Source organism: Vombatus ursinus, unplaced genomic scaffold, assembly GCF_900497805.2.
Source record: "Vombatus ursinus unplaced genomic scaffold, bare-nosed wombat genome assembly UNPS02014784.1, whole genome shotgun sequence".
Taxonomy (NCBI): domain Eukaryota; kingdom Metazoa; phylum Chordata; class Mammalia; order Diprotodontia; family Vombatidae; genus Vombatus; species Vombatus ursinus.
The window spans coordinates 2,973,195-2,991,605 of NW_020954562.1; the positions used below are offsets into that span (position 1 = coordinate 2,973,195).

At 39.0% G+C, this 18,411-nt stretch overlaps 1 protein-coding gene across 4 annotated transcripts in view; it reads right to left on the reverse strand.

The window, feature by feature from the left end:
- Positions 1 to 18,411, reverse strand: part of INPP4B (inositol polyphosphate-4-phosphatase type II B) — a 920,894-nt gene that overhangs the window by 424,688 nt on the left and 477,795 nt on the right. For 3 of the 4 annotated variants that reach the window (XM_027866808.1, XM_027866807.1, XM_027866809.1), the window contains exons 7-8: positions 11,434 to 11,552; positions 9,100 to 9,216 (exon numbers count right to left, since the gene is read on the reverse strand). In XM_027866808.1, the coding sequence (XP_027722609.1) occupies positions 9,100 to 9,216; positions 11,434 to 11,552 (236 nt within the window). Of the gene's footprint in view, positions 1 to 9,099; positions 9,217 to 9,353; positions 9,566 to 11,433; positions 11,553 to 18,411 lie in introns of those variants that run through there. The other variant, XM_027866810.1, reaches the window with a different exon arrangement.

The window sequence follows — 18,411 nt, forward strand, 5'->3', positions numbered from 1 at the left end:
TCTGTCTAGTCTCTCCAAACCTTCAGTCCCACACCACCAACTTGCCTGCCAAATATCTCCACCTACCTGTCTTACCGACACCTCGACTTGAACAAAACAGAGATAATTTTATCTCCAAGCCTGCCAATTCCATTCCTCCCTCTTCTCCCTGCCCCCCCCAACAAATAAACAAATACCTGTATTTTCTCCATATTTCCTTATGTTTACTGAGCGGATCACCATCCTACGAATTACCCCAGTTTATGACTTTGGAATCACCCTGGACTCTTTGCTTCCTTTTACCTCACTTTCCCTCCCTATCCAAATAGCTGCCAATTCTCTTTAGCACTATCCCCACATTTCATCCATTCCCTCCTCTTCATTCACAAGGCTGGAACATTAAAATTAACCAAATGCTCTGCCTGTTTCCAACAGTGGTAGAGCAGAAAGTGCAATGGGTTTGGGATCTGAGGACCTCTGTTCAAACTCTGGCTTTCCCATTTATTACCCCACTTGACTTTTGTTTCCTTATCTATAAAACAACAAGGATTACATTGGATGATTGCTAAGGTCGTTTCAAGCTCTGCATCCATAATCCTACAGTCCATCTTCCCCAGACCTGCCAAAATAATTTCCTAAGGTACAGGTCTTACCATTTCATCCCTCAGTTCGAAAATCTTCAGTGTCTTTACTAGAATAAAACATACATTCTCCAGTTTGACATTTAAGGCCTTTTACCATCTAACTCCAACCTGCCTTTCCAGGCTAATTTCCTATTTTTCTTCACATTAACATGTTCCAGCCAGTTGGATTTGCAGTTATTCCCTTAGCTCAATATTTAATCTCCTGCTTTGTGCATTTGTACATGTCTTATTCCATGTCTGGAATCCAATCCCTCACTTCTGCCTCTCATAATCTCTTCCTTTCATTCAAGGCTCAACTCACCCGCTGGCCCCTCCCACAAGTTGTTACTGCTTTCTTCCCGCCTTTAAACGACCTCACAAGTACTTATTTGAAAATTCACCCAGCAGAATGCAATCTCTTTGAGGGCAGGGCTGGGGGCATAGCATTTTGTTCTTTCTCTTTGCTCCCAAGTTCCTAGTTTACATATAATAGATGCTTAATAAAGAATTACTGAATTGAACAGGAATGCAAAGTTCCAGTAAAGGAAGTGAGGGAGTTAAAGAACTCAACAAATATTTATCAAGAGCCTACTGTGGGCTATGCACCAAAGGAAATGCAAAGTTTAAATATGGATTTGTCTTAGACTACGTAGTCTAAAAGACACAATCACAGGTAACTGTAATATACAATACCTACATTAAAGAAGAGGAAAGCAAAGTGTGATTGAAGCCCCCCAGGAAGGTCATTTGCTTGCTAGAGAGAGAACTGGTAAGGCTTCTTGGAGGCAGTGGCACTTGATTTGCTCTTTTAAATATAGATAGGATTACAATAGGCAAAGAGGAAGTAAGGAATTTCCAAGCAGATAGAAAAGCATTAACTAAGCCAAGAAGACTCAAATGCACTATTCATCTAGGGCCAGAGGATGTGTCTTAACCAGGATGACTGGAGCAAAGAATTCCTGGAGAGGGGAAAAAAAAAACACAATCTAGGATAAGACTGGCCAGTTGTGGTTACTCTAGGTTCTTGAAGAGTTTAGACACAGGAGGAAGCAATTTGAACTTAACTCAGTACTGGGAGCTGCTAAAGATTTTTGAGAAGAATTAGGGCAAGACCAGCTCTAAACAAAAGAAAGATTGTTCTGGGAATGCTATGAATGTTGCATTGGAGGGGGGACAGAGCAGAAGCAAGAAGACTGCTTGGGAGGCTACTGGAGTAGAACATAGGCCAGTGCTAATGAGGACTTGTACTAGGGGTTATAAAAATGGGAACAGAGAGGAAAGGAGAGAGACAAGAAATGCTGTGGAGGAAGAAACAAAAAGAGACAATTAGATGTGAAACAAAGGTCTTGGAATCCAAGAAGGATTGTGCTCACATGTCCCTCCTATCATTTCCCTACAAATCTGGGGCATTTCTCTCATATTTAGGATTTTTAATAATCTAAAGGTTGACCCATATGCCCAGTAATGGGGTTGTAAGCTTCTGGATCACACACAGCTCATTGGAAAGCTGTCCAATTTGAAATGCCTTTATGCTACTTTTCTGGTAGAAAATAAAACCTAAGTTGCAAACCAAAATGGAACCAGCCTCAGATTTAGTGAGATTATGAGAGGGTCCCTTTGCCTAAATTTCACCGAGATGTTAATGTCATTGAGTTGGTTTATTCTAACAATACACACTGTGCCAAAAGGAAACAAACATTTTAAAAAATCTACATTAAGTTACTCTCAGAATGACTTTTTAAAGGGTACAATTTGGGGACTTGTCCCAAGCATACTGCAAGTAACATGGGCCATTGATTACCACTTAATTTAGACAAAATACCCACTGGCCACAGAACTTGCTCTAACTCTTTATATATATATAAATCTGGGATAAATTGATGCCATGCTTTCTATCATCTCCATCAAGGAAGCAAGAGGTCTTAGGAAAACATGAAAAAGAAACTGGAATTTCAACCAGTAGATAAACTATTCTGTGGTTTTACCTATGCTTGGTATCAGTGACATTTTTATATTTATATAGGGGCTCTCAACTGTAAAGAGCCAAAAAAAAATTGGTAACTAGGAAGGATTCTCTATGTCCTCTTAATTTCCTTCCCTTCCAATATGTCTTGTTCAGCACTTAAATAAAAACTCATCCACGTCTTAAGACATTTCACTCATCATTATTCATCCTTCTTGTGATAAAGAACAAATACAAGTGCCCTGCTGCTATTTATCTGCTTCTAGAAACTGGGAATCAGGTCATTTGTTCTATATGTGGGCTTAGGAAAGTCACTCTATCCTCAATTTCCTCATCTGTACAATTAAGTTGTTGGGCAAGATAACTTCTAGGAATCCTTTTGGCTCCAAACCACATGATCTTAGAGCTAGAGAGAGTAGGATTTCATTGGCCATGAAGCCCAATCCTCTCACTTTAGGAATCAGGACACTGAGTACCTAAGATTAACTCAGATTATCTACCTCCAAATCCAGCTCTCTTGCCATGGTACCACCAGACACAGTTCCTATGATCCTATGACCTTTGGATAAAGGCTACTTACTGAAGGCATAAGACAGGCTACAAACAATGAGGCAAAGGAAGAGGTCATTAGAGCTAAGGCTCTCAGCTCTGATCTCTGGGTACATGTGTTAGGACTGAGCATTGTGAACTAGAAGCTGGAAACTTAGGTAGTGCTTACAGGAAGTGCTATTTCAGTTTCCAATTATTGCTGTTGATTGAAGCATAGAATCAAGTCCAAATTGCTGTGGAGGCTTATGCCATAGCTGTACAAGTTATAATTCAATCACAAGCTTTAATAATAAAAATAATATTTTTGCATATGTTCATTTATCAATATTTCCCTCCCACCCTTCCCTACCCAGTGATCTCTCCCTTATAACAAATAATTTTTTAAAAAAAGAAAGAAAAGAAAAGCATTTTGATAAAAGTAACCTACACAACAATGGATTCTAAGAATATATGTAACGTTCCACAGTGATAGGTGGAATTCCCCCACCTCGGCAAGAAGGAAGGAGGTTAATTTTCTCTTATCTATGGCCAAGAAAAGCTACAAATTTAACTTATTTCTGCAAAAGTAAGAAGAAACGTACAGAAAGCACTAACCCTGGAGACAGAAAACCCTGGGTCCAAGTCCCAACTCTAACACACTGGCTGATGGCCTTGGGCAAGTAGTGCTTAACCCCTTAGAGCCCTAGCCAATTCTCCTGAGGCTGAGTTGCAGAGAAAGTGCTGAACTGCATTGGTGTATTTCCTCACCTGGAAACTTCTGATACCAGTGACATCACAGATCCAGTCCATATCCCTAAACTTTTTTTTTCCTGCAAATAACAACTGGGTATCTATACTACATTTTAAAAAAATAGAAATAACGGTTGTTCTCCTCTCTTCCAATTTGTTCCATGGAGCAAGGAAATGGCATCTTTTCCATGGTCCAAGAAGATTACACGACTTCAGGAACTACCTCATAGCCACCTCCCTCCCTAGCAAAGCTGTTTTACCTTGCCGAAGCAAAGGAGAACAGATCTTGTAATGAATAAGAAGCATCCCATTGAAGTATTCCATTGATGGTCAGAATTAATCATGCGTGATTTATTTATCTTTTATTCCAATGAATGACTAGGCAGCTAGGTAAGGCAGTGGATGGAGCACCAGGCCTGGAGTCAGAAAGGCCTAAGTTCATATCTAGCCCCAGACACTTACTAGTTGTGTTACTCTGACCAAGTCGCTTAACCCTGTTTGCCTCAGATCCTCATCTATAAAATAAGGTAGAGAAGGAAATGGCAAACCATTCCAGCATCTAGGCCAAGAAAACGTCCAAATGGGGTCACAAAGAGTCAGAAACGACAAACAATTGAACAACAGCAGCACAATGAATTTATACACAAATATCTACTGGTAATACTTCATAAACACATTACTCTCTAAAAAGAAGCATAAGTCAAAACTACCAGTCTAAAGATCCCAAGTAGGCTGGTATTCAAAGGGTAGGATGTACAAGTAGTATGTAAGTGAACTGAGTTTCTAACAACTCTTCCATCACTAAAATTAATTTCTCAATGTTTTGAATAAAAGGTTCTGCTTTAATTAGGGTCTCAGAATAAATGACAAATATTTGTTATGCTTTCTTCTGATTATTTGCATTTTATAAGTATGTTTGAATCTTAAAAATCTTTCATTTCCCAGCAGCAGCCAATTTTTTAATGTTGTGACCCCTCTGATAAGCAAGAAAGCCTTGACAGCAAACCAATTGTTAGTTTTCATAATGGAGATCTGCAAAAAGTCTAATTAATGAATTAGCTAATTGTTTTTCCCTGGTGTAGGCATTAGCATGGACACACATGTAGGAGAGGAGGAAAATCACTTGCGGAAGTTCATGTCAGAAACAAAAACAATTTAGGAAGTAACAGAAGTGATACCTAGGATGTAGGCCCCATGGTCAATTTTGGTTGTATCTTACAGGTTTGTTAGAAGGAGGATCTGTTTTGCACATGGCAGTACCTGGAAAAGTACAGTGGATTGGACCTTCCTTTGTGCCTCTAGCTTGTGCCATTTGTATCTACACTCAGCCACCATCCAAGGAAGCAATCCCTATGAAGAAAGGAGACATCATCCCTACTGCCAGCTTCCATCCCACCTGCCAACCAATAACACATTTGGGGCAGGACACCTAGTCTAGCTGAAGCAGTAATACACCCTGAGAAAGAAACAGGAGGTGGCATGTGCTAGGCAAGCTAAACCACCACTACCTCCACCAACATCATATCAAACATACTCTCTCCATCACTCCCCAGATCATCAGCCTTGCTTCCAGTCTGGTCTGTCCATAGCATTCACCAAAGTACAGAATCCTTGCGGAGAAGAGGCCTATCATGCTCACCCCCACTGGCACCAAATACTAACCAAGTGCCATAAACATGCCCCAGGAACAGCAGTGCCACCTCTACCCTCATCTCCAACCTTGTACCCACCAACCCTAATTTGGGTCATCATCTAGGGATACAACCATTGTGGAGGTTCTCCCTGGCAACTATCTCTGCAGGTACCTCAGCAGCCACAACTCTTAAAAACCCAGACTAGGAAGCATAAGTCTTTGGCATTAACAAATGGTTCAACATCAGAAACCTCTGAATTTAAATCTGAAATTTTTATATATGTTGTCTCTTCCCTTTAAAATATGATTTCTTTGAGACTAGAAACCATCTTACTTTTCTATTTGTAACCCCAACACTTAGCACAGTGTAAGCACTTAACTGTTTTTTCACTCATTCATTCTCCATCACTATGACTCTCTACTTCAACCTGAACAAGTGTTCCTTCCTTTTCTCCTGCCATCTTCTACCCCACCCCAATACAAACACAGACAAGTCAGCACTTTGCTTCTCTTGGGAAGAGATAGAGAGATGCAGAGAGAAAGATAGAGAGAAACAGAGAGAGAGAGAGAGAGAGAGAGAGAGAGAGAGAGAGAGAGACATGCACACAGAAAAGGAGAAACAGAGACATACAGAGAGACAGGAAAATAGAAAAGATAAATATATATAGAGAGAGAGAGAAGAAAGAGAAAAGCGAAGAGGAGGAAAGAGAGAGGAGAGTAGGAAGAGAGAGGAAGAAAAAGACAGGCAAGTGAGAGAGGGAAGGAGGGAGAGAGAAGGAGAGAGAGATAGAGGGTAGAGAAAGAAGAAGAGAGAGAGGAGGAGGAGGAGAAAAGAAGAGAGAGGGAGGGAGCGAGAGAGAGAGAGAGAGAGAGAGAGAGACAGAGAAAGCGAGAGAGAGAGGTTAACTGTGTAAAGGAAGGGAGGGGAGAAGGCAAAGGTGCACAAACTTACAAATTCTTTTTAGTTGTCAAGGTTAAATCAATTTCACCATCCCTCACCACCACCACCACCCCAAATTCTTTCAGTCTAGTTTAAGACAGAAAATGCAATGTAATAGAAAGTAAAAGCAAAATTGCCAAGCTATAATTTTTTTTGAAAAAAGGTCTTTGAAAAAAATAGCTTTGGATTTGTTTCCCCATGATTTGTCTTATCTGCCTTTAGTTACAAGGACGAAATATATCTTTACTCTGACTATTCTTATTGCCATCACACTGGGTATTTATTCCCTTGATGTGAAAATACATGTTCTTTCAATGAACCTCAGAGCTAAGATAACTTCTTTATTGTTCAGAATATCTTTTTTTAAAGTATCTCTTTGTCCCAATACTTCCAGAATTAATATAGGAGCAGAAAATATAGTGCAGAGTCAGAAGAGACCTCAGGCATCACAGAGCCCAAACTAAACATTTTTTACAAATGAAGAAACTGAGGTATTGGAAAGTACACTGAATTTGGAATTCCAAAGCCTCAGTTTGAAATCTGACTCTTCCACTTGCTAACTGGAAGTGACCTTGGACAGATCTCTCAACCTCCCTGAGTCAAAGGTCCTGCATCTGTAAAATGAGACAATTTTCCTCTATGATTTCTAAAGTTCTTTCTAGTGCCTATGATACTTGGTGAAGTCATTTGCTCAGTGTCAGCAAGCTAGTGAATGTCTTAACTAGTACTAGAACATATGTGTCCTGACCTCCCAGTTCAGCGATTTTTCTTCTCCATCACACTTCATTTTTTTTCTCTATTTTACAAAACTGATAGGGGAGAAAGATAGAAGGTATGAGTCAGAGGTATAAATGGTAAGATGGAAAGGAGCACATTCCCCACTCTGCATCTTGGTTAGGTTCTGCCATGTTCCCTGGGGGCGCAGACCGTGTCTCATCCCAAAGGTAGGCCTGGCAAGAAGATCAGGCTATCGTCTCAAGTACCTAGACCTCTTCCCTGGTATGACTGAATTATACCTGTCTATTTCCATTCAACAAATATTTAGAAAAGGCTGACAACTAGCAGGGTGCTATACCTATCCTACACTATGATCTCTTTGGACTCTGCTATGTGTGCCTTCTGAGAAGCCAACTAGTTAAATAGATCAGCTTGTCCATGGCAATGCTGTGAGACTAAAGGAGAAAGTTGTCTTCTTCTTTGCATTCTATTAAAGTAGTTTTCTGAAAAAGTATCTCTTCCTTTGTTTGTAGTCCAACCCAGAAAAATAACTTTAAATGTCCAACATTTTAGGCCATATAGGAAGACTCTGTGAGGCCCTGGTTGACTGGTAGATATAAAAAGTGGCCTGATAATAATAAATAAAATTTATAGAGATTTATAAAAGGGTAAAATGACTTGAAATGTCAGAGTTCTGGACTTGGAGCCAGGACCACCTGGGTTCAAATCCTGTCTCTGACACTTACCAGCCAAATGACTTTGGACAAGTCACATGTGTTTCAGACAACTCTCTCAGACACGTCTACCAAGGGATCTTTTGGGTGAAAGTAGTCTCCCCTCCCCCCACTTATCAAGGAACTCTCTCCCCCTTAGAAATCTCAGACATTTTGATATTCCTATTATCTTCAAATCAAAGATTCAGAGTTAGAAGAGGCTCTGTCATTTTACAGAGAAGGAAACTCAGGCCCAGAAAGGGATCCTGCCTTTATGTATGGAGTGTTATACACGGAATCACAAAGTCCTAGTTTCAGATTCCACCTCAGACACATACTAGCCATGTATCCCTGAATCAATTACTTAACCTGCTTGAACCTCAGTTTCCTCAACTGTAAAATGAAGATAATCATAGCACTTAGTTCAAAGTATTATTTGTAATGATCTAATGAGATAGTGTAAAGTGTTTTGTAAAACTTAAAAGGGCTGAATAATGAGCTATTGTTATCTTTATCACAAATTTGTAAAATAGGTAGTGAAAACCTCACTAAGCCCATTTTACCAGTAATGAAACTCAGAGAAATGACTTTCCCAAGCTCACATAGCTAGTAAGTAAGCATAAATGAAGTTTTTTAGCCTCTAGAATTGCATAATGGGGAATTACTTACTTTGATCATGGCTGAGGTTGGCCCTGTAAAAGCCTTGATGTAAATCACCAGATGAAGGTTGACGGTTTCCATTTTCCTCCTCTCTCTTCCACTTGGAAGTCAATAAAAGTGCCCGTTTTGAGGAAACTTAGGTTTTCAGTATGGAAATGAGTGCAATGAAATATGAGGCACATTCATGGTCCTCATAGTCAAAGACTCCACTATTCCACTGGTTTTCAATGTGAGCAGCATTATCTGATTAGTAACATATTTTGGAAAGGATTGTTGAACTCAATCTATTCCATATGTTCTCTGCCCACCAATTAAAGAGAAGCACAAAACATTAACCCCCTCAGTCTATGGAGACTTCCTTTGTAACCCACTCAAGAATCACAAAATAAAATCCAGAAAAAGATTCCCACATTGTTTACTCCTAATCAAAGACCTTCAGCTTCTTGGTACAAGGTGAGATAAACATAACAAAATGACATATTATCAAAGTTCTATAAATGGGGTATGGAGAGTCCATTAGGAAAGAAAAGCCAACGGTTTAGGAAAGCTCCACTCTCTCATTTCTGAAATAAAATTGAAAGTCGAGTACTTACCGTGTCATGAAACTTATCCTTGACATCATAGACTGTCAATTTGATATTGGTCTCCTCATAGATAGGGTATTCAGGTGGAAATGTCACACCCGTCAAAAACAGTGGGTTTCTTGTACCCTGGATAACACAAGCAGAAGGCCTGGATTCAGTTAGGTAACAGCAGTCGGCAGCTTAGAATGCAGAAACAGATGAGAGGGCACGAAGAATGTTTAGGGCCTCCTTGCCCTCTCCCCTTACCCCCAGGAAATACTTGCCATACAAGAAAAAGAGACCTAATTGGCCAAATGACACTCATCCACAGTGGCCTAATCTTCGGTGCACAAAAAGTTGATCACACCAGAGAGAGAGGTGTTTCTGGGATGTAGAGGAAGCTACTTGATAGTAATAAATGCCTTCACTAGGCCCTGTCATCATTTATCAGACCCGCTCATGCTGGGTCATGATAAACAATTTATTTTCTCTGTCTGGTGGAGTCCTTCCTGAGGGCTGGCTGTCATTCTGTTCGGAGTGCATTTAAGTGGAGTGGACAGGACTTGTGCAAACAACTTAAGATGTTGGCTGATTAAAGCAAGAGAAAAAAAAATGAGCACTGCTCTCCCAGCAAACCTCTCTATGGCTTGTAGTATAAGATTGGTCGTTCATTTTATTTTATCAGTGACTCATTTGTGACTATCATGCTCTGAGAAAGAGAGTTCATTTGTTTCTGCACATTCAGCTCTGCTTTTTGACCAGCCTGACTTGTAAACTAATAGGAGAAACCGTAAGTACAATGAAAAATATGATGGATTTTCTCCCATTAAAATATTAGTGCCCAGTGTATACATAAGATATTTTAATACCCCACAACTCATTTTTAAGATGTTGACAGGCAACATCAAATCGTTATTATTGTTGTTATCATTATTACTTTGAATGAATACCATAGTACAGTTTGATGGCATCCTGCAAACCAGGGGTTTTCTACCTATGTATATATGGCAATTTCAGCTTGCCAAAGTGGTCTGCCTAAAAATTAAAGTGTTGAAATACGTCACAATATTTAATTCTAGTTTTCCTGGTAAGGTTATTAAAGACAGAACTCTAAAGTGGCACAGGAAATGACTTGAAACATATTTTTCCATCTAAAACAACCTATTTTGCTATTTTCGTAAAGTTTTCTTTGGATGACTAAGTCTTTGTAGTAAATTTCCTCAACAACAGAGTTAAATCAGAATTCCCTCAGTCACCAGAACCCAAAGTTTCCACAGGGCAGACTTCAGGCTGTGTGTAGAATATGGGTCATAGCTATCAGAGAAAACAGGTCTAACTGTCTGAATCACTTGTTCCTGAACCACAGTAAGACAGGCAGTCTGTCCTGAACCATCCTGCTCAGAGGCTAGCAGCCAAAGGATGACTTCTGGTTCAAATTACAACAAAATAGTCTGGAGCCAAATTTTAAAAAAGCAGATTTGAAGAAGTGAGGAGGATACTTTCTCCTCCATTAGACAGATTGATTAAGTAACAGGCTTGCCTTCATTAACATTGTAAACTAACCTGCAGTGACAGTAAATCCAATCAAAGAGAAATATTTCCTCCTTTAACGTGAACTAAAACAATAATTACTTCCAACAGTTTGGCTGCTTCATATGAAAGCTACAATAAATATAAAGTGCTCTGTTTCGAAGTTATAGTGAAATACCCAACAAGTAAGAACACCTTTCCTCTCCAGTGAACTCAGAATATAGTTTATCAATGCCAAATCTCAGTATTTGAAACTCATTTATACCATTCTCCTACCCTCCAATCTCTTCTGTTTGCTCTCCAATAAATAAAGAGCATCATTTCCACAAAAAATGAGAATAAAAAGGAAACATTGGACAGGTAACCAGGCACAGAACACAAAACTTTCAACTTTGTCCAAAGTAGAGGAGAGAAGGGGAAGGATTAATGAAAGGGGGAGATCAGAAATGTTTGTAAAATAAATGATTAAAAAAATACCCAAGCATTCCCACTTAAAAATTTTAAGTCATAATCCATGTTCTGGTACTTTATGTAAAAACTCTCTGTCTTTGTTAGTGAAAATATGCCAGAGTAAGAAGTGGTAACTTTGTTTCATGTTTCCTGTCAGAAAGACAGACTTTTCATGAAAAGGCAAGTTTCATTTCCAATTGTTTACCTTGTTCAGTTGCCAATAAACACCTAATATCGTCAGGTATGCTAGGCTTAATGGTAAGCTTGCTTGTGTAGCTAAATGTTAAAGGCTGGGGTTTAATTCATCTCAGCTGATGTCTGAAGCCCGAAGGACAAAGCGCATGGTCACCACAAAGCTACCACAGGAACAGGCACCGTACTCACCTCAACAGTCTCGGTGCTGGAGTACCTTGTCACACTCTGATCTGCTGGGTGGATTACTGAGACCTGTACAAGGGTGTTCAGCTTGCAGTCCCGAGCAGGAGCTCCCAGATCCTTGCATGCTGGGCCCGGCACATGGAAAAGAGAGCAAAGAAAAGAAAAGAAAAACAAAACTCACACCACTTTCTCCGGGAAAACTCTGCCCCAGGATGAAGGCAGACTTCGCTATGGCTCTGGATTAAAACCTCCAGAGGCTCGAGCCGACTTTGCAGAGGAAGTCCCTTGGAAGTACCTTACAGAAATAGGAAGTCACATGCTTCCGAGCTGAATTGAGATCTCATTTCCACTAACCACATTTGCAGCTCATGCAAGTCTTGGCTGCCTGGGGAGAAACAGTTCTGATGTGTGACTCCACACAGGCTCTGTGTTGGTGGATAACTTCACAGCTTCTCCTTCAGTTTTAGCTAATTAACCATGAAATCCCATGCTTTACTTCTTACTCAGTCATCCCTTTGGGGGAAAAAAAAAAACGAAAAACAAAAAAAACAGGGAAGCTTTGTTCTAGATTAGAGTGGTTTTCGAGTCTCTAAAAATCGAACATGGATACAGCGGATCCTATGTGGTGACAAGACGCAATTGACTTCTTGGAGTCTAAACTACCAAACAGGAGAAATCAAGATCTTATTCCTTCTCCTTGGAGACTGGCAGCTGGCAAGAAAACACAGACTGCTCTGAATTGGGTACTCCACTAGAGAAAGTGCAATAACTGTCATATCAACATGAGAATGAGAGTATAGGAAGAGCAAACCTATAGGACTAGATGATATTTTTGATCCCTCTTAGCTCCAAAACCTAGGATTCTTTGCTTTTAAGTTTGGACTTTCTTAACTTTGTCTTAGTAGGAAAAAAAAAAAAGACAAGTTCAATACAAGCTCCTTAAAGGAATTTTTTTCCCCTTGTTTCTGTCATACCTAGAAACTCTTCCCTTTCAGGACCCAAACAAGTCCCAAAACAGGAAGGCTGGAGGATACAGATTATTAATTCCTGACCAGGTAATCCAAATGGCTAACATCCTCCAATGGCAGAATTTGTATTATACATAATTCTACATACATATTATACATAACGTGCCATGCACATATATATTTACTTCTTTCTCATATCTTCTCCCTCATTTTCAGAAGAAATTTAAGAAAAAAGGTGGGTTTTTCCCCCCCTATCATTTTTCTATCTTTCAATGGATACTGATTTTTTTTATCTTTTCTTTCCTTTTCACCTTGAAACAGCAGCTGCACTGTCAGATAATTTTTCTCCTAACGGAATACAGACTGTCCTTGTCAAGGCAGGGTGAAGGGGTTTTTGTTTGCTTTTTTTGTTTGTTTGTTTGCTTTTGTTTTGTTTTTTTTTGGGTAGGTTTTTTTTCCCGCTTTTTACAGCTGTTAAATATCTGAGGCTGGATTTGAACTCAGGAAGACGAGTCTCCCTGACTCCAGGTCCTGAACTCCATCCACTGCAGCACCCATCTATGCTATGATCAACTTTAAAAGACATAGCTTTTCTCAGCAATAAAGTGATCTAAGACAATTCCAAAAGACTCATGACGGAAAAGCTATCTATATCCAGGGAAAGAACTATAGCCTGAATGCAGATTGAAGCATACGATTTTCTCTTTTTTTTTCTCGTGGTTTTCCCCTTTTGCTCTGATTCTTCTTTCACCACAGGCTTTAAGTTTAAGTCTCCTTGTTCCTGTTTGGCAAGGGAAGAGGGGAGAGAATGAGAGTGATTCAGGTCCCACTCCTCTTGTCCCACCCAGCTACTTTTAATTCCTTCCTTACCTTGCTCCCATTTTCCCTGTGTCAGCCACACAAGGGATTTTATTTTCACTAGAGTACTATGTCCAGGGATAGATGCCACTAAAGGACTTTTATTCTCAACTCATATACATATACATATGTATATGTATATGTGCATATACATGTATATGTGCATATACATATACATATGTATATGTATATGTGCATATACATATATGTATATGTGCATATACATATATGTATTTGTTATATGTATGTATATATTTTCGACCCTATGAGAAGAAAACATAAGCACTAAGCTGAAGATACAAAACCTTCCCAGTCCACTAATACACATTGAGCAGCTATGATATTCAAGGCATTGCTCTAGGTACAACAGAAACAAAAGAGGAAAAATTCCTTCTCTTAAGGCACTCATATTCAACTAGACTTTTTTTTTTAATCAAAGTTAAGAAGACCCAAACTTAAGATTAAAGAATTCTAGGTCTTGGAGTTAAAAGGAATCATAAATTTCATCTTGTCCAAACCCTTCCTTTTACAAATGAATAAACTGATGCTCAAAGAGTTGAAGCAACTCATGGCAGGTGACACAGGTATGAGCTGAAATTTAAGCCTAGATTTTTATGATTGCAAAACCAGTGCTATATCTACTGCACTACCCTGCCTTTCCATGAATAGCAAATCCTCCCTCTTACATCTTTTCTCCAATTCTCACAAAACACAGACTATCTTCCCCAGCAAATTTCCACTAGAAGTAGAAATAAATTTTTATAGGAAGAAAAATTTATATATATATGTATATATATATATATATACATATATATTATGTAAGAAAGTTTTTATTTCTGTATTATGGGAAAATATATGATAGGAATAAAAGTGATCACTTAACTTTCCTGTTAACTTGACCGAAACCATTGTTGTATAAGTCTTGATGGGTCAATGTTCTTAATATGCAGGAGTGAAGATATTAAAGTTTGCAGGAGGATGACAAGACAGAGAGAGCAAAGATTAGAGATTGAAAGAGCAAAAGAGTTCTTCCCCCAGTGATTTATCCATTTCTATCTAGGTTGTGATCCATTATAGAGATCTAGGGATAATACTCTGGTGAGAAAATGATTGAGTAAAATAGAGTGATTATCTCAGACTTTGATACAACAGCCAAGAATGACCTAATTTCCAAAAATCAACTTCACAAGTACAGGACAAGGGAGGCATCTCTAGATGGGACTTTATCTGAAAACGATCTGAGGATTTTAGTGGATTGAAAGCTCTATATTAATCAACAGTGTGAAATCAAAGCCAAGAAAGCTAATGTAATCATGGTCTGAATTGAGAAGCCTAGCATCTAAGAATAAGGAGACGACAGTTCCATCATACCCTATGCTAGTCAGTATCTGGAGTACTGTCTTCACCTCTGGTTGTCAACTTTTAGGTTGGACATAGAAAAGCTAGAGTGTGTCCAGGAGGGCAATCATGATGGTGAAGGTTTTTGAACTCCTGTCCTACAAGGATTGGTTGGTTGAAGAAAGTGACGATAGTAAAGATTTAAGGAGGTCTTGACAATCGTCCTACTGTATTTTAAGAGATTTCACTAGTAAAAAAGGAAGAATATTCTATTTGTTCTGTGTAACACCAAAGAGCAGAAGAGGGAGCCTTGAGTGGAAGTTGCAAAGTGGCAAACTTAGGCATCATGTCAGGAAAAGCTTCCCCATAATTAAAGCTACCCCAGAGTAGAATGGGTTAGCTCTGGAGAGTTTCAAGTAAACACTAGATAACTATTTGTTAGGTATGTTATAGAGGGGTATTCTTGTTCAGGTTATGGTGGACTGCACAGCCCCTAAATTCCCTTCTAGATCTGAAATTCTGTGACTCTGTAATAAGTTGTACAGCAGTAGTCTTTCATCCAACAAAAAAAAAATGCAGTGGCATATCCAAGAACCAATGAAATCCTTCCCCTTCCTTTTTATCATAAATCCTACTTCAAGTCACATGTTTTTACCAAGAGAAGGAAAGTTAAGCAGGTGGTGCAGAATCCTATGGGGAGCACATTCCCACCACACCCAAATCCACTCTCTTCCTATAACTCAGAAAACTATTTGCTCTATTCCAAGCTTTGTTCCTAGGGAACAACAAACTTGCTAAGGCCATTACAGTGTTCCTTTAATGTTTGGTTCAAGAAAACTATAATATTTTGAAAATATTGAAATGAATGGTCATTGCATCATTCAACGTATTCAAATCTTTCCAAGTAATTTGTCTTTACAAGATTGTTCCTTATTGTGTAAATGGTTCTGTTCATTTCACTCTGCATCAGTTCGTGTGAGTTTTCCTGAGTTTTATATCTTATGCCATTAATAGTATTCAATTACTACCATAATGTATTTAGCCATCCCCATGATTCCAGAGGACCAATGATGAAAAATACTACCCTCTCTTGACAGAGAGGTGATGGATTCAAGATAAAGAATGAGACTTTTGGTTGTGGCCAACATGGAAATTTGTTTTGCTTAACTCTACACATTTGTTACAAGGGTTTTGTTCTTCCAGTGGTTGTGGGTGGGAGGGAGAGCAACTAAATTCTTGTTAATTGAAAACAAACACTGTTTTTCAATTTTTCAAATGAAATGACCTCAAAAGACAGCAACAACTCAAGATTCATAAAGCATTTCCCTTACAACACCTCCATGAAGTAGGCAGTACAAGTACTAGTACTCTCATTTTACCATAGAGACCATGACTCGGAGAGGTTAAATAACACATCAGGTTCCTAGTGACTGTCAGAGCCCAGACTAAAACTCAAGCCTTCTGACTTCCAGACTAGATTTCTTGCTGCCACAACACTCTTAGGTATGCATTCATGATTGTTTGGATGGTTTCCTTTCACTCAATATGCATGTTCCCTCCCACTATCTTGGCTTCCTACTCACAACTAACTTCCCTCTCCTTCTACTGATAATCCTGTCTTTTGATTTTGTGAGTAATATGCCTGTGTGGTGGGATTCCTTGCCATCAGTGTGGACTCTTCCTGTGTGTAGCTCTCTACTTCAGGCTATTGGGCCACCTTCATTCAAAATGAACTACATCAGTTCTGATTTCACATCATGTAGGGGTGGGAAGAGTTCTTCCCCAGAAGGAAGGAGTCAAGTTCTATCAGGAAGATCAATATGAAGATTCCTTTCACATCCTCAAAGTGGAGTCATTCTCTACTCTCTGGAAACACAGTACATATGCCCAATTAAAGCACAAATAGAAATATAAAACCCATGCTTTATAAGTTGACCAACTTAGGCAAAGAATCTAAGGAAAAAGTATCCAAATCTTGTGCTGCATCTCATGGTCAAATGTTCATCACTCATAACAACTCTTGTTTAAACCATCTAGTTGGAAACTTTGAAAAATAGAATCTCAGGGGTAGAAAAGGTCCTAGAAGTTATATGGTCAACATCTTTATGACAAAGAGCTATTAGCCTTTACTTAAATACCTTTGAGAGAGAGGGATTCACTACTCTCTTGAATAACCAATTCCGTATATGGACAGCTATGTTTTTTTTTTTTGGAAGATCTTCCTTATGTTGAACTGAAATTGACCTCCTTGGAACTTCAACCCATAATTCCCTAGTTATTTCCCCTTGAATCAAGCAGAATAAGCCTAACCCTTCTCTATGCATTAACCCCTCCAATATCTGAGACCTATGAAGATATTCTCAGTAAGATTTTTGTTAGAGAGGCTGAATCCCTTGAGTACTTTGTCTAGCAATAATTATATCCAATTTAGCATGTCATAGTATTCTCTATTGCACTGTTCCCTAATTGGTTCATATGTATATTATGTGGCTTCCCTGATATATGATCAACCTTTTCTTTAGCAAAGATAGCTTCTTTTAATATACTGTATCTTCTCTCTCTCCGTCCCACCCTGTCTACTCACACTTGCTATGCTCAAACAGTAAATTTCACTGGTTGAAATAAATAAGGTGAATTAATGAGATTACTAGTTTTGTTGCCTTTAAGATGACTCACAGCAAAACACTCACCGTATTTTAGAAGGCCCTCATTTAGTCTTCTCAACATGTACAGACACAGAGCAATAGCTCATCTGGATCCACTACAGCCACCATTTCAAGTTTTTGGTGTAGTAGTGTGTCTCAGTGAGATTTCAGCAAGGTGTAAAGGTTAGTGGGAGTAGTCAGGGAGGAATATTTTAAAAAATGAAGGAGAGAGGCTACAGATATAAAACAAGTGTCTCATGTCTTAGAAAGTATATGTGGCATCAACAGTTCAACTGCCTATGAAAGAGCCAGCAAAGACAACGGAGTTGTAGATTACATGCATCTTGCCCATCAATTGGGGAATGGCTGAACAAGTTGTGCTTTGTGAATGTAATGGAATACTATTGTGCTATAAGAAAAGATGAACAGGCTGACTTCAGAAAAACCTGGAAAGATTTGTATGCTCTGATGCTGAGTGAAATGAGCAGAACCAGGAGAACGTTGCACATGACAACAGCCACGTTGTGTGATGACTAATATTGATAGATTTAACCCTTCTCAGTAATGCAAGAATCCAAGACATCTCCAAAGGCCTCATGATGGAAAATACTATCCACATTCAAAGAAAGAACCATGGCATTTGAATGCAGATCAAAGCATACTATTTGCTATTTTTTTTTCTTCTGTTGTGTTTTGTTTCCTCTTTCTGGTGGTTCCACCTATTGGTTCTAATTCTTACTCAAAACATCACTAATGTGAAAATATGTTTAATAGGAATGCATATGTATAGCCTATATCAGTTCACGTGCCATCTTGGGGAGAAAAATTTAAAATTCAAAAGCGTATGGAAGTGATTGTTGATAATTCAAAATAAATTAATTTTTAAAATTACATGTATCTTCTTGATACCTCAAAAGGAGTCTAGGAAGTATAACTGGCTGAATCATAACTAATCATCATAAGCCAAGGAAGGCTCCCTACCTGAGGGAATCAAAAACCAGAAGGGATTACTGAACAAGGAGAGGTTAGGCATCTACTCCCAGCAGCTAGGTGGTACAGTGGACTGAGTGCCAGGCCTGGAATCAGAAAGATGAATCTTTCTCAGTTCAAATCTGGCCTCAGACATAGCTGTGAGACCTGGGCAAGTCACTTAACCCTGTTTGCCTCAGTTTCCT